The sequence below is a fragment of the Oncorhynchus keta genome, chromosome 1 (assembly GCF_023373465.1).
Source record: "Oncorhynchus keta strain PuntledgeMale-10-30-2019 chromosome 1, Oket_V2, whole genome shotgun sequence".
In the NCBI taxonomy this organism is placed as follows: Eukaryota; Metazoa; Chordata; class Actinopteri; order Salmoniformes; family Salmonidae; genus Oncorhynchus; species Oncorhynchus keta.
The window spans coordinates 36,233,621-36,256,010 of record NC_068421.1 but is presented as its reverse complement, the minus strand read 5'-3'; the positions used below and the strand labels follow the sequence as shown (position 1 = coordinate 36,256,010).

The 22,390-nt window shown below is 43.2% G+C and overlaps 3 protein-coding genes across 11 annotated transcripts in view; 2 read left to right on the top strand and 1 right to left on the bottom strand.

Moving 5' to 3' along the window:
- Positions 1-1,342: 1,342 nt before the first annotated feature.
- LOC118396255 (thiamine transporter 1-like) lies at positions 1,343-3,836 on the top strand (the record flags this gene model as incomplete). Its single annotated transcript, XM_035790351.2, has 4 exons — positions 1,343-2,120; positions 2,286-2,478; positions 2,569-2,710; positions 2,991-3,836. Coding segments are annotated over 4 exons (1,266 nt in total), but the record flags the coding sequence as incomplete, so codon positions are not given.
- Positions 3,837-3,996: 160 nt separating this feature from the next.
- slc19a3a (solute carrier family 19 member 3a) lies at positions 3,997-16,826 on the top strand. Of its 2 annotated transcripts, none has more exons than XM_052523331.1 (5): positions 3,997-4,406; positions 12,992-13,790; positions 14,528-14,714; positions 16,377-16,518; positions 16,626-16,826. In XM_052523331.1, the coding sequence occupies exons 1-5, from the start codon at positions 4,212-4,214 to the stop codon at positions 16,797-16,799; spliced, it is 1,497 nt and encodes a 498-aa protein (XP_052379291.1). In that variant the 5' UTR covers positions 3,997-4,211; the 3' UTR covers positions 16,800-16,826. The 2 variants fall into 2 exon arrangements, with proteins under 2 accessions (XP_052379291.1, XP_035625277.1); XM_035769384.2 differs by having other exon boundaries at positions 4,001-4,406; positions 14,522-14,714.
- Positions 16,827-17,142: 316 nt separating this feature from the next.
- Positions 17,143-22,390, bottom strand: part of LOC118382024 (arf-GAP domain and FG repeat-containing protein 1-like) — a 45,665-nt gene continuing 40,417 nt past the window's right edge. For 5 of the 8 annotated variants that reach the window (XM_035769208.2, XM_035768927.2, XM_035769314.2 and 2 more), the window contains 7 exons: positions 21,363-21,552; positions 20,969-21,048; positions 20,604-20,729; positions 19,496-19,543; positions 18,505-18,657; positions 18,302-18,396; positions 17,143-18,174 (listed from right to left, as the gene is read on the bottom strand). In XM_035769208.2, coding sequence (XP_035625101.1) covers positions 18,115-18,174; positions 18,302-18,396; positions 18,505-18,657; positions 19,496-19,543; positions 20,604-20,729; positions 20,969-21,048; positions 21,363-21,552 — 752 coding nt within the window. In that variant the 3' untranslated portion in view covers positions 17,143-18,114. The remainder of the gene's footprint in view (positions 18,175-18,301; positions 18,397-18,504; positions 18,658-19,495; positions 19,544-20,603; positions 20,730-20,968; positions 21,049-21,362; positions 21,553-22,390) is intronic. The other 3 variants (XM_035768980.2, XM_035769038.2, XM_035769093.2) reach the window with 3 other exon arrangements.

Here is a 22,390-nt window from a genome sequence, read left to right as displayed (position 1 = left end):
ACCCCTGCAGGCCTAAACAGGCAATGGGCTAGGAGCAGAAAGACGAAACCAAAGTGGAGGTGCCTTCTTCAGACCGGTTCTGTCCTGACCACAGACAATAGACTATCAGAACCTGTGGGGGGCAAGGAGTCTTCAGGAGTTCACCCTAACATTGAATTTCATGGTGTTACATACTTGTATTTATAATAAAAATAAAACCAATGTTGCGTAAGCATCGTTTTGTCCAACTTCTCTTTAAGTCATCCAAAAGATAAGGTGTGTTCAATTGATAGTCATGGCCATGTTAATTGTGCATTATCTATCTAGCGTTTTAGGTATCACATACATTTATTGAGGAGGTTGTTGATTGACAGACTGAGCTCACTGATTACACAAACAAACCGAGGTGACTTCCATATTGGGAGGAGACACAGGCTGGATTAAGAGTCGTGTGAGAGAGCAGACTAACCTTAGCAGGTAAAGCGATAAACCTGCTTTTCGTATGAAGTATAAAAACGTGCATGGGTGATAGTAGTGGCTATCGCTATTTGTGGATCTGTGAAGATGGATGCTGTGAAAGGCAGGATGGGGCTATCCCACAACTATGCTGTGCGTCTATGGGTTCTTCAGTACTGTGAAACCTCTCGTACCCTTCATCTACCCTTACCTGACTGGTCCAGACAAAAACCTGACGGTGGAACAGGTACAGTAGACTACAGGACAAACATTCAATGCCTTGTCTTCATGCTCTTATACTCTCTTTAGAGGAGTGACCCATTTTTTAAATATATTTTTTACATCCGAGACATTACAACTTTATGAGTAACACAACCATGTTTATGACCACTTTACTACCTACCAACTTGATAAAGAAAAGGAAAAGCAAGGAAGAAAACGCTCTTGAAACCAGGGGGTGTATTCAGTGAAGGGAAATGTTCAGAACAAAACAAAGTCATAAACAGAGTGGACACGATTCCTGATTCTATGACAATCATTTCAGTTTTACACAACACCGTAGCGATTCAGGGGGTAGTCCCATAAGACTGTCAACCCAACACTTTATTTATCCCAAGAGATCCAAACCGCTTGATGAGGTTGCTAGGTGTTGAATTGTGCTCGCTACATTACCCCATTCTTGCCCCCACGTTTTTGATGGCCGCAACTGATGTAGTGAGGTCAGGAACTAGTGCGGACCAGGGTTTGAACTTGTGACCTTGCGGCTGTCAACCCAACAACTTAGCCTTTACGGCAAGAGATGCGAATCTCTTGATGATGTCGCTGCGTTGCTCGCTAGGTGTTGCGTTAAGGTCGCTACAATCAATACATTTTCTATCTGAATGTTCTGTAATGTTGCAACCTCCCAAACAGACAGCAGTGTTGCACTCTAAACCAGGTGACCAACGAAATCTACCCTGTGTGGACATACTCCTACCTGGCTATGATGGTGCCAGTCTTTCTGCTCACCGATTGGCTGCGCTACAAGCCCGTCGTGGTGTTTCAGTGCATCAACCTCTTCATAACCTGGGCGATGATGCTATTGGTGCAGGAGGTGGCATTCTTTAAGGCGATGCAGTTCTTCTACGGCGTGAAGTCGGCCTGTGAGGTGGCCTACTTCTCATACATCTACAGCATAGTGGACCTGAAATACTACCGAAAGGCTACATCCTACTGCCGTAGTGTACAGCTGCTAGGCTACACGGTGGGCTCTGTGCTGGGACAGTTGCTGGTCAGTTTCAACCTCATGTCCTACAACAACATCCTGGTACTTACCCTGGTGTTGATCTCCATCGCCCTGGTGACTTCCCTCTTCCTGCCCATGCCACAGAGAAGCATGTTCTTCCATCGGAGTCAAAGTGACCCGCCACAGACCCCAGAAGGAGGGGACATGTGCGCAGGTGATGTGTCCACTGAGGGGCCAGTGAGGGCTAGGGGCTGCAGCCAGGTATTTTTGCTGCTGTGGAGAGACTTTCTCCAGTGCTACTCAACCAGGGCACTGCTGTACTGGTCATTATGGTGGGTACTGGCTACCTGCGGCTACAACCAGGCAATTAACTATGTACAGGTGTTATGGGCACACATACAGCCATCCCAGAAAGTCCAAGTCTACAACGGAGGGGTGGAAGCTGTGTCCAATCTGTTTGGTGAGTAGCGAAGCATCAACTGTTCGAGTTCACATGACCATCATGTATTTGTAGATGTTTGTCTGGCATTAATAATCAATCATCACCAACAGTCAATCTGCAGTCATACTACTAATATGTAATTACTTATTGGTAAGTTTATCACATCATGTGTGTGTCTTACAGGTGCAGCGACGGCCTATGGCATTGGTTTCATCCAGGTGGACTGGGCCCAGTGGGGAGAGTTGTTCCTGGGCTCCATCTCTGGCCTGGGTGCTGTAGCCCTGTTCATCATGACCTTCACTGACAACATCTGGGTCTGCTATGCCGGCTATGTTGCCTTTAAGGGCCTCTACATGCTGCTTATCACATTTGCCATGTGAGTTTGTGAATTACTGCCATTAGAGAAATGTAGCTGCCAAACTTGAATGATTATTTGACAAGAATAAACGTGACCATTTCCTCCCAGGTTCCAAATTGCTACTGATCTCTCTATGGAGAGATATGCACTGATCTTTGGAGCAAACAACTTTGGGGCTTTGGTCCTTCAGACTATCATCACATCCGTTGTGGTGGATGGCAGGGGGCTGGGCTTGGGCATCATCCCACAGGTGAGTTAAAGTTTCAAGTGTCAAAGGAGGCAAGTTCCTACAAACCATTAGACCCCGACTCTTCCACCACAACCCCCAATGGTGCAATTCCATCCAACAATATCATTATCCAACATTATGAATAAGTACCTTGGACTTTTGCCTTGGATGTTATGAACTGTCCTTGATGTTTGTCCAAAGAAACAGCGTTAAATATCTGGCTAATTCAAAACATATATATTTTTTTATCTGAACTGTGTAACTGAAAAATAAGCTTAATGCTTTTCCACTCTTCTTGCAGTTCATCATTTATGGAAGCTACTTCTCAGCCATCGCTGTCATTTTCTTTCTGAGAGGTGTGTACACGATAATGAGAGTGCGGCAAAGCCACAGAGACTCCACCACTGCAGAGGAGCCTCCAAGCCCAACCATGTGTACACCACTGCAAGCTTGAACATGCAGTGGAACAAAAAGAAGAACCCAAAGTATAAGTGTTTTCATCTGACCGGTTCTGACCATAGACATTCATCTGTCCAAAACTGGGGGGGGACTAGGTGTCTCACCAAACATCTACTTTAAATAGAATGTCATGCTGCTCTGTATACTTGTATTTATAATCAAAATAAAAATGAATGTTCCTCGGGTACAAACCACTGACAATCTGAAATGGTCCACCCACACAGACAGTGTGGTGTAGAAGGTGCAAGAGGCCTCAAGAGGCTGAAGAAATTTGACTTGGCACCAAAGACCTTCATAAAGTTTTACACATGCACCATTAAGAACATCCTGTCGGGCTGCATCCCCGCCTGGCACGCTAACTGCACTGTCCACAACCGCAGGGCTCTCCAAAAGGTGGTGCAGTCTGCCAAATGCATCACCGGGGGCACACTGCCTGCCCTCTAGGACATCTATAGCACCCGGTGTCACAGGAAGGCAAAGAAGATCATCAAGGACCAAAGCTGGGACCAAGAGACTGAAAAACATCTTATATCTCAAGGCCATCAGACTGTTAAATAGTCACCACTAGCCAGCCTCTGCACAGTACCCTGCCCTGAACTTTAGTCACTATTTGATCTCACATGTTTGTGACGTAGAAACAACACTTATTCAAGCAGTTTTGTCCAGTGGGTACATGTTGCATAAGCATGATTTAGCCTACTCACACTACTCTATAAGTAAACTAAAAAAGATAAGGTGATGTGCAGGTATGATTTATTTGTTTTATTTATTGAGTCTTTATTGAGTATTTATTGAGTATTTATTATGTCTCAGTTCTAGAAGGAACATACGAGTGGACCAGAAGCAGTGCCCTTTGAGCAAGTTGTTGATTGACAGACAGAGCTCATTGATTACACACACAACCTGAGACTAGTACGCTACTACTACAGTATTATAGTAGGGAGACGATTAGCCTGGACAGGTAACACAGTTCAATCTGAGCAGGTAAACTCCTGCATATGTGGCATGAAAGAGCAGACTCATCTGAGCAGGTAAAGCAGCAAAACCTCAGCACGTGAAAGTCATGAAGTTGTGTGGTGACACTGGTGACTCTCTCTTTGGATCTGTGAGGCTGGAGGCTTTGAAGCGGTGGAGGGCAGGATGGGGCTATCCCACCACTCTGCTGTGCATCTATGGGTTTTTCAGTACTGTGAAACCTATAGAACCTTTCCTCATACCTTACCTGACAGGTGCAGACAAAAACCTGACCGTGGAAAAGGTAAGCTACTACAGTGCTAAAATGTAAATAAAATGTTGTCATTCCCGCAGTTTTGAGATTTTGAACAGCACTATATCTATGAGGAGACCATGGAACAAAGTAACACAGGCTCAGTTGTAACAGCCTGATAGTGGAATGCTATTCAATATACTAATGCTTGGTTAGTGTCTCTACATGCCTAAGAAGTTTGTTTAAATTCATCAATTATCATCGGTTTTATTGACAAAAAAAAATGGTTTTGAGACCCTAAAGTAAATATCCTTAGCAGCCTCTCTTTTTTTATGTTTGACCTTTGGAACGTTCTCCATTTTTAATTTGTATAGTTGATGATAAGATGTATTGTATTTTCTCACAAGATTTAGAAAAGTATAGGCTCCTATGCGGGGGTTAGTTACCTTATATGGTATTTAGACATATTCACATAATTATATAAAATGTCACTTCTTTACATCAGGTTTAGCAGTACAACTAAGAGAATACCTTAGAAAAAAGAAAAGGTCAAACTCATACTTTTGAGTATTAATATAAATAGCCTATAGTGCCATGAAAAGTACTTGCCCCTTTTCACTATTTTTGATACTGAATGTTGTCAGATCTTCAACCAAAACCTAATATTAGATAAAGGGAACCGGAGTTTACAAATAAAAAAAATGTATACTTATTTTATTCATTTAATTAAGAAAGTTATGCAACACCCAATTCCCCTGTATGAAAAAATAATTGCCCTCTTACACTCAGTAACTGGTTATGTCACCTTTCGCTGCAAATAACTGCTTCCTGTAGTTGTTGATCAGTCTCCCACATCGCTGTGGAGGATTTTTGGCCCACTCTTGCACGCAGAACTGCCTTAACTCAGCGACTGCTTGTTTGAAGTCCTGACACAACATCTCAATTGGTATTAGGTCTGGACTTGACTAGGCCATTACAAAACTTAAAATGTGTTACTTTTGAACCATTTTAACCATGTACACTTCATTGTGTGTTTAGGATCATTGTCTTGCTGCAGGACCCAGCTGCGCTTCAGTTTCAGCTCACAGACAGATGGCCTGACATTCTACTGTAGAATTCTCTGATGCAGAGCAGAATTCATGGTTCCTTCTATTAAGGCAATATGTCTGGGTCCTGAGGCAGAAAAGTATCCCCAAACTATCACACTACCATCATCATGCTTGACCGTTGGTATGAGGTTCTTACTGTGGAATGCAGTGTTTGGCTTTCGCCAGACATAATGGGACCCATCTCATCCAAAAAGTTGACTGTAGTTTTTGCCAAAAAAGTACCTGTAAGCACCTGGACGATCATCAAGACTCTTGGAAGAATGTTCCATGGACAGATGAGTCAAAGGTATAACTTTTGGGATGACATGGTTCCCATTATGCCCACTGTATTTGGAATATATCGATTCTTCAGACATTGAGAATAGTGAAGAAATGCATGCTGAGAGAAGCCACTCTGCAGTGGGCAACAATGGGCCTTCTACGCCATCAGAGAAAGCTGGAGATTTATAAAATAATGATTAGAATCTAAAAATAATGATTATGTTATTATTATTTTCAATGATGTTCTGATTTAATCTCAAATCAAATCGTATTTGTCAAATGCCACGAATACCACAGGTATTCCTTACAGTGACCTTACAGTGAAATTCTTACTTGCAAGCCCTAAACCAACAATGCAGTTAAGAAAAATTAAAATGTAAATTAAAATAACAAATATTTAAAGAGCCGCAGTAAAATAACAGTAGTGAGGCTATGTACAGGGGTACCGGTACAGAGTCAATGTGTGGGGGCACAGGTTAGTCGAGATAATTGAGGTAATATGTACATGTAGGTAGAGTTAAAGTGAGTATGCATAGATAAACAATGAGTAGCAGCAGATTAAAAGAGGGGGTGAGGGGACAATACAAATAGTCTGGGTAGCCATTTGATTAGCTGTTCAAGAGTCTATTGGCTTGGGGGTAGAAGCAGTTAAGAAGCCTTTTGGACCTATCGCTTTTTTTTATTTATTTTTTAACCTTTATTTAACCAGGCAAGTCAGTTAAGAACATATTCTTATTTTCAATGACGGCCTGGGAACAGTGGGTTAACTGCCTGTTCAGGGGCAGAACGACAGATTTGTACCTTGTCAGCTCGGGGGTTTGAACTCGCAACCTTCCGGTTACTAGTCCAACGCTCTAACCACTAGGCTACGCTGCCGTCCCCTTGCCATGTGGTAGCAGAGAGAACAGTCTATGACTAGTGTGGCTGGAGTCTTTGACAATTTGACCATTTTTAGGGCTTTCCTCTGACACTGCCTGGTATAGAGGTACTGGATGGATGGTAGGAAGCTTTGCCCCGGTGATGTACTGAGCTGTACGCACTACCCTCTGTAGTACCTTGCGGTCGGAGGCCGAGCAGTTGCCATACCAGGCAGTGATGCAACCAGTCTGGATGCTCTCGATGGTGCAGCTGTATAACTTTTTGACGATCTGAGGACCCATGCCAAATGTTTTCAGTGTCCTGAGGGGGAATAAGCTTTGTTGTGCCTTCTTCACGACAGTCTTGGTGTGTTTGGACCATGATAGTTTGTTGGTGATGTGGACACCAAGGAACTTGAAGCTCTCAACTTGCTCCACTACAGCCCCGTTGATAAGAATGGGGGCGTGCTCAGTCCTCCTTTTCTTATAGGCTTCAGTTTTTGTTGGAAAGGAAAGAGTTAACACTGAAGGATTTTTCTTTGTTGGTCTCTGGGAAGATAAATCTAGCTAGTTAATTCAGCCACTGGCTAGGCCATCAGAAGTTAGATAAGGCCTCTGCCATTCCACTGTTTTAGGGCTAAATTTTGTAGTAACAGTAGAATCAACCAATCACATTTTGAGTTGAGTGGGACTGTTTTTACAAAAACGTATGGATACTTCTGCCTTGTTGAAGGTCAACAGGTCACTGAACAATAGTGAACAGTAGTTTTCCCAGTCTTGGTAGCTTTTTTTGTTGGCTAGTTTGCAGGAGATGCAGCAGATGTTATCAAAGAGGATGTTGGTGCTAATTTGTTAGATTCTAACTTTCAACAAGTTAAGTTTCAAATGATCATCTGGTGAGTGGAACTGTTTTTTAATTCAACGTGCTTGTTGTTTGCCATCTCTTTGAAAATAACTTGTGTGTGCGTGTGAAACATTGTTGCGTCTAAAGTGGAACTGACAGCATTTTAGCTAAATGGAATCTTATTCAAATTTTTCATTTACACCCCCAGGAATATGATATTTTTTTATTTTATTGTGACAATTGATCACTTAGAGATGGTCATTTTCACCTTTTCATAAATTCTTAGGATGTTTGGGAATTATGGAAATTAAGGCATTTTGGGGCACGAGTGGCACAGCGGTCTGAGGCAATGCATCTCAGTGCTAGAGGTATCACTACAGACCCTGGTTCGATTCCGGGCTGTATCACGACCGGCCGTGATCGGGAGTCCTATGGGGCGGCACACAATTAGCCCAGCATCGTCCGGGTTAGGAGAGGGTTTGTCCGGGGTAGGCCGTCATTGTAAATAAGAATTTGTTCTTAACTGGCTTGGCAAGTTAAATAAAAAAAAATATTTAAAAAAATTGTGAAAAGTTGACAAGGTGAGTAAGTGTCTGAGGCAGTGTGAGTCAAATGCAGTGATTTATTTTTGTGCAGTGATTTATTTTAGACAAAGAACATTTTACATTTACATCCCGCCCTGAATGTAATCCAGGGAGGGATCAGCCTGCTGTGGCTTCCCGCATGCGCAATTCACGAGGCCCACGGCAGCACCCGCTGCTCATTGAGAAGCGTAAGAAAGATGTGCTTTCACGTCAGTCTCCAAAAGTCTCCAATAACACCAGAAAAAGGGGTCTGAATACTTGCTAAATATAGCGACTAAGTCGCTAAATTGGCACCACTGCCTTAGTTACATTCGTCCATTTTTGTCCAGACTATTCAGTCATTGAAACTGAAACAGTGCATGCCGAATGCAGGCAACAATGTTCCAGGCCAGCTGAGTGTCAAGCTATGATTTACAACCTGATAGCGAAAACATGTAGACGACCAAGAAATGTAATGGTGAATCCTATTATTCATGCATTGAACTGCATCCATCTATTCAGCCAACAATTTCTTCCTTAGTGTACGTCATGGAGCGTTAAGTCAAATATAACTTCTTAAAAATAAAAAAAATAAGTAATAGTTGCAACGTTAGATTGGGAAATAAATACTTCATGGTTGTATTTTTATATTCTTATGATTGATACCTACTGGTTTATTATGTCCGAGTTTATGGACTGCTTATCCTTTAACATCATGCTGTGTGTGACTGTTGTCTTTCCATCGGCCCTATGCAGTGCCTGGAGAAGTAGGTATACTCACATTTTGCCAAAACGTTCCCAAACGGCCCGCCCAGCGAAAGAAAGGCACCCTTTGTGAAATATCGTAGGTTTTCCATTTTTTTTATTTATGAGTTTTCCTGTATATTTTTCAGATTTCCACTCTAAAAACCACACTTTGTTAGAGAAAATACAAACATTTCATGGTCTAAAAGTCCACAGCAATGCTTAAACCACATCAATCTGATTGGGTGGGCCTGTCAGGGACTGGCTCCCCAGTGGGTGGGCCTCTGTCCACCCAGGCTCATCCATGTCTACGCCCCTGATGCAAACAGTACATGATGACAAATCGCAAATAGCCTACTAACCAACACTTTGGACTAAACCTTTTCAATACCTGGTTTGCATACCTATTGTTGCCTTAGTTAGCAGTTACGTGTAAATATAAGTTGAAACGTCTTTCCTACCCTACCAGCTACCGATGTCAATCTTCTGTGAGCTGCTCCATGCCAAAACCATTTGGGAGCTGCACACTCTTGCTGCCTACAGATTATATTTCGTTGAAACGAGGCTGTGTGCGGCGCGCATGTGAATACACTGTATTTCACGTGCTTTGCGATCGTGTAGGCTACTTTGTGCATGCTTTCTCTATTGTACTACATAATTGATCAATCGTATACCTCCACTATACTAATTTGACACGCATCGGTAAAGATTAAGAAGTGAGTATAAGCAATGCCCACTAAAAAAAAGGGGGTTATACGGCTTTTACCTGTGTATACCCACCTCTACACCACTGGCCCGTTGTGTTTTACAAAAGGTACACTCTCCTACATTGAGTGGAAGCTGATAAAGTTTTTTACCCGACCGGTCTTGAGTTTTAGTTTATGTTATTAATTTGACCATTTAAAAAAAATCAAGGACCCATACATCTTGAAAAAAGCCATACATGCACATGAATAAAATAAAATAACACAAAGTTTGGGATTTATTTCATTTGTGGTCCTCTTGAAACACGATGGCTAAGATCAAGCACGGTTGAACACAGTATGACAGCTAGATAATAAAACATAACATCTAACCATTGCAGTTACATCGTAGGGTACATTCATATGGCCACAGAATACAACGGTGTTTAACTTTACTTTTAAAGCTGCCCAGAGAGGACATCGTTTTTATGAGAAAAGGCTACACATTCCACTCTGAGGCTCTAGTATACAAGAAAGTACCTTTCCCAGCATTACTCCTCAACCTGCATAAACACTGCACTATAACACCGCACAGGGGCATTGGGTGTTACAAATTTGTTTATGAAATAAGTATGCAATTGTTGTGTTATTTGTTCACACGTTTCCGTTATCTAATATTAGCTTTTGGTTGAAGATCTAATAAGATTCATTAGAAAGTGGGCAAATACCTTTTCCCAGCCCTGTATATTAATGTTGGTCAATTTCGAGTTTTTGGTCAATATGAAATTCATAAGATAAAATGGAAATATTTGAATTTTTTCAAATCATAACATTTTGCAATTACCCTTATTTTTTTTACTATTGAGTGTCACATTAATCCCACAGCTTGTTACATACGGTACATTTAGAAATTATTCAGACCCCTTGACTTTTTCCACATTGTAACGTTAGCCTTATTCTAAAATTGATTAAATTGTTTTATTCCATCAATCTACAAACAATACTCCATAATGAAAAAGCAAAAACTATTTTGAATTCTTTTGCAAATGTATAAAAAAAGGAAATAAGTATTCAGACCCTTTACTCAGTACTTTGTTGAAGCACCTTTGGCAGCGATTACAGCCTCAAGTTTTCTTGGGTATGACGCTACAAGCTTGGCACAGGTGTACTTGAGGAGTTTCTCCCATTCTTCTCTGCAGATCCTCTCAAGCTCTGTCAGGTTGGGTGGGGAGCATTGCTGCATAGGTGTTTTCAGGTCTCTCCAGAGATGTTCGATTGGGTTCAAGTCCGGTCTCTGGCTTCGCCACTCAAGGACATTTAGAGCGTTGTCCCAAAGCCACTCCTGCGTTGTCTTGGCTGTGTGCTTAGGGTCGTTGGCCTGTTGAAAGGTGAACCTTCGCCACAGTCTGAGGTCCTGAGCGCTCTGGAGCAGGTTTTCATCAAGGATCTCCATGTAGTTTGCTCTGTTCATCTTTCCCTCGATCCTGCTGCCACCACCATGCTTCATCGTAGGGATGGTGCCAGGTTTCCTACAGATGTGACACCTGGCATTCAGGCCAAAGAGTTCCATCTTGATTTCATTAGACCAGAGAATTTGTTTCTCGTGGTCAGAGTCCTTTAGGTACCTTTTGGCAAACTCCAAGCGAGCTGTTATGTGCATTTTACTGAGGAGTGGATTCCGTCTGGCCCCTCTACCAAAAAGGCCTGATTGGTGGAGTGCTGCAGAGACGGTTGTCCTTCTGGAAGGTTCTCCCATCTCCACAGAGGAGCTCTGTCAGAGTGAGCATTGGGTTCTTTGTCAAGCAATTGATTTATATTTATAATCTCAACCAATACCATACCAATCTACTGTATTTCTAATCAGGGGAACCCTTTAGTTGACACCCAGCGTCATAACATGTTATGATAAGGTCATATCCATGTCTTATAATAATAATAATATATGCCATTTAGCAGACGCTTTTATCCAAAGCGACTTACAGTCATGTGTGCATACATTCTACGTATGGGTGGTCCCGGGAATCGAACCCACTACCCTGGCGTTACAAGCACCATGCTCTACCAATCTTAATGTCATAACAGCTGACATAACTTGTAACAACCTGTCATAATATGGTCATAACACTGTCATGACCCATATATTGTGTGACCAGTTGTGAATATATTGACAACTACAAAAGTGTCAAAACAATATGTTTTTTCCCACCCAAGAAGTATCCTCTCATTTGAAAGTTTGTTTCTTAAGTAATTTGTTGTTGTAATGAATTCTGTTCACTGTCATGTATTTTCATCGATTTGAACTAAAATACACTGTCAAGAAGCCTTTTGACCCTCCTGTGTCACTTTACTTGGACTAAGAAAATACACTTTGACACTGCCTAGAAGCATTATGACCATCACAATCATATAAGCCAGATAGGCCTATCACGTACATGCCCTTATGTCAGTCATCAATCAAAAAGAGTCATCAATACTTCTCCTGAAATCTGCTCCTGCTTTCAGTCCAGTCATCAGCAACAGAGCATTGTGGTAGGTGCATGTCTGACATCAATTTGTGAGCAATTACAATGGTAATTTAATATGGTCAATTTCAGAAAATATTATATAACAAGGGGCATACTTTTGACAAGTAGGCTATGACAAGAAAATGCAATGTTTTGCCTTGTGTGGTAGGTTGACACTTATGTAGGCGTCATAACCAGCCAGAAAATAATGCAATATATAGTGGGGCAAAAAAGTATTTAGTCAGCCACCAATTGTGCAAGTTCTCCCACTTAAAAAGATGAGGCCTGTAATTTTCATCATAGGTACACTTCAACTATGACAAAATGGGAAAAGAAATCCAGAAAATCACATTGTAGGATTTTTCATGAATTTATTTGCAAATTATGGTGGAAAATAAGTATTTGGTCACCTACAAACAAGCAAGATTTCTGGCTCTCACAGACTTGTAACAGGTCTAAAGATGCTGTATGTGTCATGACAAGTTACACATATTATGACATGGTTATGACTGTGTCACTGTGTTAAAGTGTTACCCTAATCATTGTGAGTCAATGTACCAGGTGTTATGATCCCTTTATTGCCTGCTTGATAAAAAAGTGCAATGTATTGAATGACGTGAAGAAATATAAAGAAAGTATTCTTGGTAGGGTCCACTGACGGCGCGTTCCAATGCTTTTCGGGAACTCATAGCTCACAATTGGTGAACTCTGGATGTCATCATGAATGCATTTGAGTGCTTGAAATCTGAAAAACTATTAAACTGATGAGAAACTAGATGGCTAAGCAAGATAATGTTGCTAATAAATGAGTTAGCTTGCTTACGTTGACAATGTGTCAAGCCATAGACTATTGGACACATTACTAAGGTTGTAAATGGCTATGTCCGCCATCTTTTGATCTGAAGGTGAAAGGTCAGGCATCGTCATTAATTCTGGTCTGAGTTTCCCACTTGGAACTCCGATTTGGAGGGTCATTTAGTGGGTCTTTCCGACTCTGGAATTAATTTCTCAGACTCACCAATATGAACACACCACCAGTCTTTGACATCATTGCCATTTAATTTACCTCAGGTGACCAATGAGATTTTCCCTGTGTGGACATACTCCTACCTGGCTGTGCTGGTGCCCATCTTCCTGCTCACCGATTGGCTGCGCTACAAGCCCGTCGTGGTGTTCCAGTGCATCAGCCTCTTTGTTACCACGGCAATGCTGCTCTGGTTGCAGGGAGTGGCAGCCATGCAGGCAATGCAGTTTGCCTACGCCGTGGTGACAGCCAGCGAGGTGGCCTACTTTTCATACATCTACAGCATAACAGAGCTGAAACACTACCGCAAAGCTACATCCTACTGCCGTAGTGTACAGCTGCTAGGCTACACAATGGGATCTGTGCTGGGACAGTTGCTGGTCAGTTTCAACCTCATGTCCTACAACAACATCCTGGTACTTACCCTGGTGTTGATCTCCATCGCCCTTGTGACTTCCCTCTTCCTGCCCATGCCACAGAGAAGCATGTTCTTCCATCGGAGTCAGGAGAGGCATGAAACTGGAAATGTCGAAGAACTGGACACCCAAGAACTACCAGAGGCCCTAGGAAGAGAGGACATGTGTGCAGGTGATGGGGAAATGGCAGAGTCCCCTGAGGAGCCAGTGAGAACTAGGAGCTGCAGCCAGGTTCTTATCCAGCTGTGGAGAGACTTCCTCCAGTGTTACTCTACCAGGGAGCTGCTGTACTGGTCAGTGTGGTGGGCACTTGCCACCTGTGGCTATAACCAGACAGTCAACTATGTTCAGGTGCTGTGGCAGCACGTAGAGCCATCCCAGAACTTCACAGTCTACAATGGAGGGGTGGAAGCTGTGTCCAACCTATTTGGTGAGTAGCCAAAAACGCTTTAGACCCATTTCCTGGCGCCGCCATGAAACGTTGTGTGTGCAGTTAGAGTCGGCTCTGACTGCGACCCACGTCCTGTGCCAGGCCAGAACTTCCCAGGGAGGCAAAGTTAGTTAACATAGCGGCACAGAGTCAGTGTGCGGAGGGAGGCACCGGTTAGTAGAGATAATTTAGGTAATATGTACATGTAGGTAGTTATTAAAGTGACTATACATAGATAATAACAAGGTAGCAGCAGCGTAGAAAAAGGGGGGCAATGCAAATAGTCTGGGCAGTCATTTGATTAGCTGTTCAGGAGTCTTATGGCTTGGAGGTAGCCTCTTGGATCTAGACAACCGGTACCGCTTGCTGTGCAGTAGCAGAGAGAACAGTCTATGACTAGGGTGGTTGGAGTCTTTGGCAGCTTTTAGGGCCTTCCTCTGACACCGCCTGGCTTCCTGCCAATGGTATTTGCAGGAAGCCATCCAGGACCTAGGACGGCCTAGGAACTGTTCCTAGGCATTCATTGAAAATAAGAATTTGTTCTTAACGGACTTGCCTAGTTAAGCGGCAGAGCAACAGTTTTTTACCTTGTCAGCTCGGGGATTCGATCTTGCAACCTTTCGGTTACAAGTCCAATGCTCTAACCACTAGGCTACCTGCCACCCCCCTCACAAAGGTATATAGCAACATCATGTAAAATGTTAGGGCTCAGAGCATTGTGTTTCTTGCAGGAGCAGCGACAGCCTATGGTATTGGTTTCACCCAGGTGGATTGGGCCCAGTGGGGAGAGTTGGCTCTGGGTTCATTCTCTGGCCTGGGAGCTGCAGCCCTTTTCACAATGACTTTCACAGCCAACATCTGGGCCTGCTACGCTGGCTACATCGTCTTCAAGTGCCTCTACATTCTGCTTATCACCATAGCCATGTGAGTGCAAATACAGTAATGATACATTAAGAACGGCTGCCGTCTGAAGAACAGTATGCCTCATTTCACATTTCCAAATTCCCTTTCGATGGTCAATTGTTAAAGGGACACATGTTACAGGGACCGTACACTCCTAAATCAGATGTTTTCATACCTCCAAAGTTGTCTAATGTCAATATGAGTGCCCATCCCACACCATTGGTTATGTAGATAGATCTAGTTAAACATCTCATGCCCAAATTAATGGAAAAGATAATTACATGGTGCCCGATTCAAACTACTACGCCTTTCCTAATAGTTACTATTCAGACTTACCTTATGCTGGCTTTGCAGGCGTGGTTCCCTTGCATACGCCGAATACATTTCATTCAACCGCTGAAAACCCTCCTACTTGCAGGCCAAACATTTTCTCGTGGAATTTTCATTCAATATGGTTCAGTACATTTATCTAATGCCATCCATTTAAAATTGGGGTAGCTTTAATTTCAATTCTCTCCACAGAGTTACTAGAGTATAATATGGAGAGAACATTCAGAATATTAGGGATCAATGAAAGAAAGCCTTGTAAATACACTCGTATTGGTCTCCTTTTCAGCACCAATTGGTAAATTTAAAAAAATACTCTGATCTTGTATCCTTAATAATCCCCAATAATCATGGAATTGTGATGACAAAGGGTCCAGTCGTTGTGAACCATGCACCAGGTTTAAACGGCTACATGTGGTCTGCGTCCCATAATGATTCAAATAGGCTACATTGCCAATTGTAATACGTTAGCCTAATATGGTCCACTATTACTAGCGAACCTCAGGAACAACCGCACAAATGTGACAGATGAATGGCAAATTAACAATGGAATGAAATGATGTCAAATGTAAAGAAACTAACACTAAAGGGAGTTATAAATGTATTGGTATAACTGACGGTGGCTACCGATTGTGGCAAATATTTAACACAATACAAATTGTAAAAAGAATAGTGAAAAGTCAGGGCGTATAATTCAAACATTCTAGAAATCATAAATCAACTTGGTAGGTTTGGCACTATACTGTCATACGCGCATGTCTACAGATGCCGATAGTTTGAGTCTCCAAATTGCATCCCTGCAGGTTATAATACCAGCATTTCATAAGCATCAGTGGGAAAATTGATATATCCCAGTTTTCTGGCATATGACTGGTTTCACGTTTGTCTCCAGCAATCAGAGGGAAAAATATATTTACAATCCCCTTATCTCAACAACTCAGTCATTTACCTAGAGCTTATCAATTTGTAAAATTACAGTGCATGGAGAATGGTTTATTTCTATTGGGGGGAAAAAATGACATTTCTCAGAACAGACAGGCTGCTCAACACCATTCATTGTTTCATCATGCGTGAAGGTGGTGGAATTATGAGGGAATGAAGCAAAGGTCAAAAGGATATCTGTAGACATTCCTCTGTCAAACCAGAATCTCTGAACAAATACCTGGCTGCAAAATGTGGAGTAGAGACTAATGTTCCATATCTATTTATTCTATTACATTTTAGATTGTGGGATATAGCTGGATCTTTAAAAAACGAAATGGCCTGGGACGTGGAAACCTTTTTAGATCTGAAATGTAAAACAATTAACCTTAAATATGTGGTTGAGGGAAAAACATGTGCCCTCTTTCCTCCCAGGTTCCAAATTGCTACTGATCTCTCTATGGAGAGATATGCACTGATCTTTGGAGCAAACAACTTTGGGGCTTTGGTCCTTCAGACTATCATCACATCTGTTGTGGTGGATGGCAGGGGGCTGGGCTTGGGCATCATCCCACAGGTGAGTTAACAGTTCAAGTGTCATAGGATAAAAAGACCTGCTTGCTAGCCCTACAACTGAAGAATAAGGGGGGGGGGAAACATACCTCTCTCCACTCTTTCTTGCAGTTCATCATTTATGGAAGCTACTTCTCAGCCATCGCTGTCATTTTCTTTCTGAGAGGTGTGTACACGATAATGAGAGTGCGGCAAAGCCACAGAGACTCCACCGCTGCAGAGGAGCCTCCAAGTCTGAAAGACAGTGACACTTGCCCTGAACAAAGACTGAGCAGAAGAAACTGACCACTGGGCCCTGGGTCGTGTTCAGTAGGCACAGAATGGGAGAAAATGTTTTGAAATGGGGAGTTTCTACCTGAATGTGTCCAAAAATAAAGCACATTTTTGTTTTCTGTTACAAAACATTTTGGTACATTGTGCCCTACTGAATTAGACACCGATGACATTCCAGTCTGTTTTTTTATATTTTTTACACAGTCTATGGGTTATTCCAGCAGCTATACTCCTGAGCAAGATCTCCACGTTCAGACTGCAACATCTTCATAGTGACATATATATATATAGATCAAATATTTAAATATGAAAATGGAGATGTACAGTGCAGCAATTTAAAGGCATGGTTTGGTCATTCTTTTTAGTTAAAATTCATTTTAATATATATATATATATATATACACACACACAAACACATTAACTTAAATCTCTTTAACACCCAAAGTCAGTGGTCTTCAGTCTATATTGTGGTAAACCACCTGGACAGGTCAGAGCATAGGTGAGAGCCAATTCCCTTCCAAGTGGAGCCTCTGCCCTTGGGGCCAATCACAGACGAGAGACTCCTCCCCATCTTCTGTAATAAATGATGAAATGCATGTTCTCCTCTTTTTCTCTGTAAAAATAGTCCTACCGATATCATGCTGCACAAACCCCTTTTGGTTCCTCTTTACAAATAAAGCAACTCAAAGCAGTCTTCTCAGCTTTTCCAAATAACATTTCTGCCCTTAAACTTGTGTTAAATGTACAAATACGGATATGCACAGAGCTAATTTCCACTAAGAAAAAAATATTTACAAAATTCCAGTGTAATGAATGGGAATATTTTGCAATAACTTAGTATCAGCCAGTTTGAATATACATATGCCTCAGCTGAGTCCGGGCCAGTTCACAGGTTAGATAGAGGATGAGACCCTGTCCCTTTAACACATTTACATTTAAGTCATTTAGCATACACTCTTACCCAGAGCAACTTACAGGAGGAGCAACTAGGGTTAAGTGCCTTGCTCAAGGGCACATCGACAGATTTTCCACCGATTCAGCAACATTTCGGTTACTGCCCCAACGCTCTTAACCGCTAGGCTTCCTGCCGCCCCTAACACACACCGTCCCTCCACACACCTTTACGTTGTTTTGATTTGTTGCCATGGACGGTGTCAGTTACGTCACTTTGTTGTCATCATTGTTCTTAAAACATAATACAAAATACCAGTTTTAGAAACAGTGTCTGTCTTTTTAAAGTTTCTTGTAAAACAAAACAGTGCAAGAGGTGAGAGCGGAGCACGCCAGTTGACAACACCCTAGTGGTGGAAGTTTGGGTGGAGCAGCGCTATAAGAAAGGATTTGTTGAAGAGCTTCCTGAGGGGTAGTGTCCTGAAGGGGCGCCCGCCTGGAAGGACGACAAAGAGAGAGCGAGAGCGAGAGACACAGAGAGGGAAGGGGAGCCATTAAATCACCACTAGTGAAACTAACAAGTCTGGACATTTGGTTGAAAACCACCTGATGGTCCCACTCACCAAGAAGGGGTTACTAGAGACCCCGGGTGCGGCCATCGCCTGTCCAAAGGGGGTTACCACAGCCTTGGCCTGTCCATAGGCTGAAACCCCCACTCCTGGTGGACCAGAGAAAGAGTTGAATAATCAAGGTTTAAATGAAAAGGGTACACTACACAAATTCATGCAAAGCAAACATGCACCCATGCAAACACCCACACACACACCGTTGGGTTGCTGGGGATAGGCCGGAGGCTGGGGGAAGGGGGCCTGGCCAGGGAAAGGAGGTTGGAAGGTCCCACTGAAGCTGGTGGGGAGGTTGTAGGTAGCAGCGGTCCTGAATCCGGCTGGCATGCTCATGGACCCTGTGCCAAACGTGGCTGCAAGATAGGCGGGAGAGGAGAGGACACTCAATCTACACAATATCACATCAGTTACACAGAGCTCACGCTATACAAGATCACTGCTAAGTGCTAACGCAGACCACAAAACATCTGAACGCACACACACACCCCTACCTACCTCGTCAAGCTATAATCACACCTGACGCCAGGCTAACATCGGCACAAAACCTGAACTAAAAACACCTTTACACTTAAAAACACAGAGAAACAAACAACACCTACAGAGACTAGCTCTATCCATAACACAATCAGAATTAAATTAGACAGCATCTAGCACACAGCTACAGTACTAAAGCACTCAGGGTAGAAGCACTCTTAGCAAAGGCAGTGTACAGAATCCAGGAGGGTGAGAAACAATAAGAAGCTTACAGTCAAGATGGTTGTGCAGTTAAAGGAAACTCTTAAATGGTTATCTGGCAGTTTGATGTCCTTCCAACACCAGTTTACAACCTCAGAGCTCAGCTGGAGGACATACATACAGCTGTAGTGTGAAAAGGCTATTTCTCTAGGCCAACAAGGGGGCAAGATGGGGTAATCAGCGATGCCACATCACTACATTCTGGGAGCATCAGTGAGGGCAATAGTGAGGGTAGAGGGGGGGGATTGGTGAGGGCAGCTGAGGCATCAGGACCCCCACACTCACAGATAAAGTAGAAGCAGCACTGGGGTCAGGGCACACAACACATGCACAGTCGGCGAGACAGTCACAGGACGCTCTGGAGAGCTCTAGGAAGCACTGCCAGAGTCAAGACACAGGGAGGCAGAGAGGAGGGGAAGGAAGGAGAAAAGGAGTGAGCTGGAAGAGGGGACCTACCAAAGTGGGCTGGAGGGTAACCCTGCCCATGCAGACCCCCAAACAGGCCTGTCCAGCATCACGAGAGCAATCAGACAGAGCCATTATCATTTGCGCTGATACACCTTCACACTCTCTTTACAGAAACACTCAGTCACCAATCAGTGTCTCTTTGATTTACTCTATGCAAGACTGTTACTACTTGACTAGATCCTCATTTAACTACAGACAATTGTTAGTGAATAAGGCCGCCGTCTTGTAGCAGCCGAGCCACCGGCAATCGACTTAGAGATGAATACAATTAGCTGAGCGATGAAGTGAAGACATCTGGTTCGTAACCTTATTATGACCTCTGATGACTCGTGACCACGAGTCCTCTCACAGGGTTTCAGGAGTTCACAGTCATCCTCTGTGAAAGTAATCCAAGAATAGGGACTTGAGATTTCGGTTGGTTACTAGGCTATTATGCGACGTAGAGAACCTTTTACATGATCAGCTGCCTCAGTTCATTTGGGAGATTTCAGCATGGCTGTTCTGCACGACCACAAAACGGCCACTAACCACTGATAGTTAGATCAGCTTTAGTCATAGAGATGTACGTCAGAGCTCATCTAGTATCTTTGCAATGGTGCTGCCCATGAGGCTTTGGGTGCGCACTCTTATCTAGCACAGTGGCCACGCCCGTATACCCGTACTTGCGTTCTGAATAGTGCGTTGATTGGGTTTGAGCAAAATAACATGTTTTAGAGGATATTTAGAACATTTTGAAAGCGTTCAATTCCAAGACGTCACACTCACTTCGGCTTTTCGTCTAGAACGAATTCGCTGCATGATATTGAGGAAGAGAATTGTCTTTTCAGACTACCACGTGATCAGACGTAATGTAAAAATGTCGGGGAACCCAATTGCGCATTACATGACGCCTTCTCAGTATGCGTGTCTAGTATGTTGAAATCAGTTGCTTACTGCATACATTATTAGTGAACAGTATGTTCCATCTAAACTGTATGTAGTATAGTTAGTATATAGTATGACATTTTTTGTAAATAGTAGGAAAAATGATTTCAGACACAGCCTATGGCTTTAGTTTCAAGTACATTGGGTATGCAATTCCGTGGCGTGTCCCCACCTGCTGCCGCCACGGCCGCTGCTCTCCCGTTGCTCTGGAAGGGGTTGGTGGTGGCTGTCGCCGGGGCAACGGCTGCAGCAGCAAAAGGGTTTGTTGACAGACCTGTCAGAAGGGAAGAGGAGACATCTAACTCCTATTAGTTCATCTCTGAGTCGCTAAGTGTCTACAACTCTGCAGAAATGTGTTGCGGTCAAATTCTAATCCACCCCATTCTCCCCGAAGTGTGCACTCATTCACTCGCCCTCACTCCCATGCTTACACCTACCCAGTGGTTTTTAAACCCAAAAGGCGAGTGAACTAGTGAAGCGCACACTGAGGGGGAAAGGGTAGGGATGGAAACACACACATGGAGTGATGTCACTCACCTCCAAACCCCTGGGGCATGCTGGACATGCATTGCTGTGCCTGGGCTGACGAGACTCCTGTCACAGGGCCAAACATCCCCCTGGGAAACAACAACGGCGTTAGAGTGACCCCATGGACTCAGCATGACAGAGGCTGTATCCCAAGTGACAGCCTATTACACCTACATGGTCCCTAGCAGTAGTACTAAAAGTAGTGCACTTTTAGAGAACAGGGTGCGATTTGAGGTGAGAGGGCTGAGTGTCATTTTGAAAGGCAGACCTACTTGTTGATAAACAAGAAAGTTGATTTATATATTTACAAAGATGTCAATATGAGACAGACAGAAAGACCTCAAGGCATAGACTAGAGGGTAATGGAAAGAGGGTGAATTCCTCGGGTGGCGTGTTCTCGTACCCTTGTGAAGTGCTAACGGTGTTGTAGACGCTGGTGGCGGGGGCCGACGAGCCGAACACGTTGTCCAGCTCGGCCAGCGCGGCGTAGCGGTCTGCCGCCGACGTACCCGTCAGCTGACTCTGGGGGTGACGCAGTCCTGCCGACGACCCCGGGGGGAGAGAGCCCGGAACCCCGCTCGGGACACTACCTCCTGAAAACACATAGACTGGTTCACAACACAGGAGGCCAGGGGGGCACTGTAGAAGCTCCATCAGTCTCCTACACCCGGCAGCGAGGGCAACAACACATCACGCCCACACAAACGAGTCCTGACCCTGCTCCTCTACCAGGCCTACATCGAGATAAATATCATAACTGACTCAAACTGTTCTGAGCCTTTCATCTTCAAAAGCGCCACGAAGGTCTGCTTCACCATATGCATATTAACAGTAGAATAGCCGGGACTCGATGAGTAGCCTACCAATACCCGCCAGTCTAATAAATCTATGTAACATCCACAATCACAAATAAATATATTCATATTTTGTTTAGGGTCATAAAAAAAACGTGCTACTAAGACAATTTATTTCAAAAGAACAGAATAGAGTGTTTTAAGATGTATTTATCTGTGCTATAGTAGCTGAGGCTATGGAGGCGCCATGTCAATCAAATTAACTTGTTCATTTAACAGACATCACATGCTTATATTCCCCAGGCCTTTACAATATGAATATGATGGAATATAAGAGAATACAAAGAGAAATAAGAGATAAGAGAATAAGAGAATACAAAGGAAGGATATTTCTCCAAATGGGTATTTGCTGATTGTCATCAGCAGGCACGGAGCTGTGATTATTCTGGATAAAACATATTCTGAAAAGGGAGACTATCTGTAAAACATTGTGTTGTTTGGCAAAACTAAGTTAAAAACCTTGGAATAAGGTAAAGCAATCAAAATGTCTGGCCTGTATGGATCTCTGTAATATTATTTTGAAAAGTGACCAAGCACCAACAAACGTCAAAAAGATGCCCTCTGTTGGTCAAACTAG

Excerpts from the sequence above, each read along its gene's own strand:
- slc19a3a (XM_035769384.2), top strand. The coding sequence starts at position 4,212 with ATGAAGTTGTGTGGTGACACTGGTGACTCTCTCTTTGGATCTGTGAGG. Across the intron at positions 4,407-12,991 it reads AAAACCTGACCGTGGAAAAG|GTGACCAATGAGATTTTCCC; the intron begins GTAAGCTACTAC and ends AATTTACCTCAG. Across the intron at positions 14,715-16,376 it reads CTGCTTATCACCATAGCCAT|GTTCCAAATTGCTACTGATC; the intron begins GTGAGTGCAAAT and ends CTTTCCTCCCAG.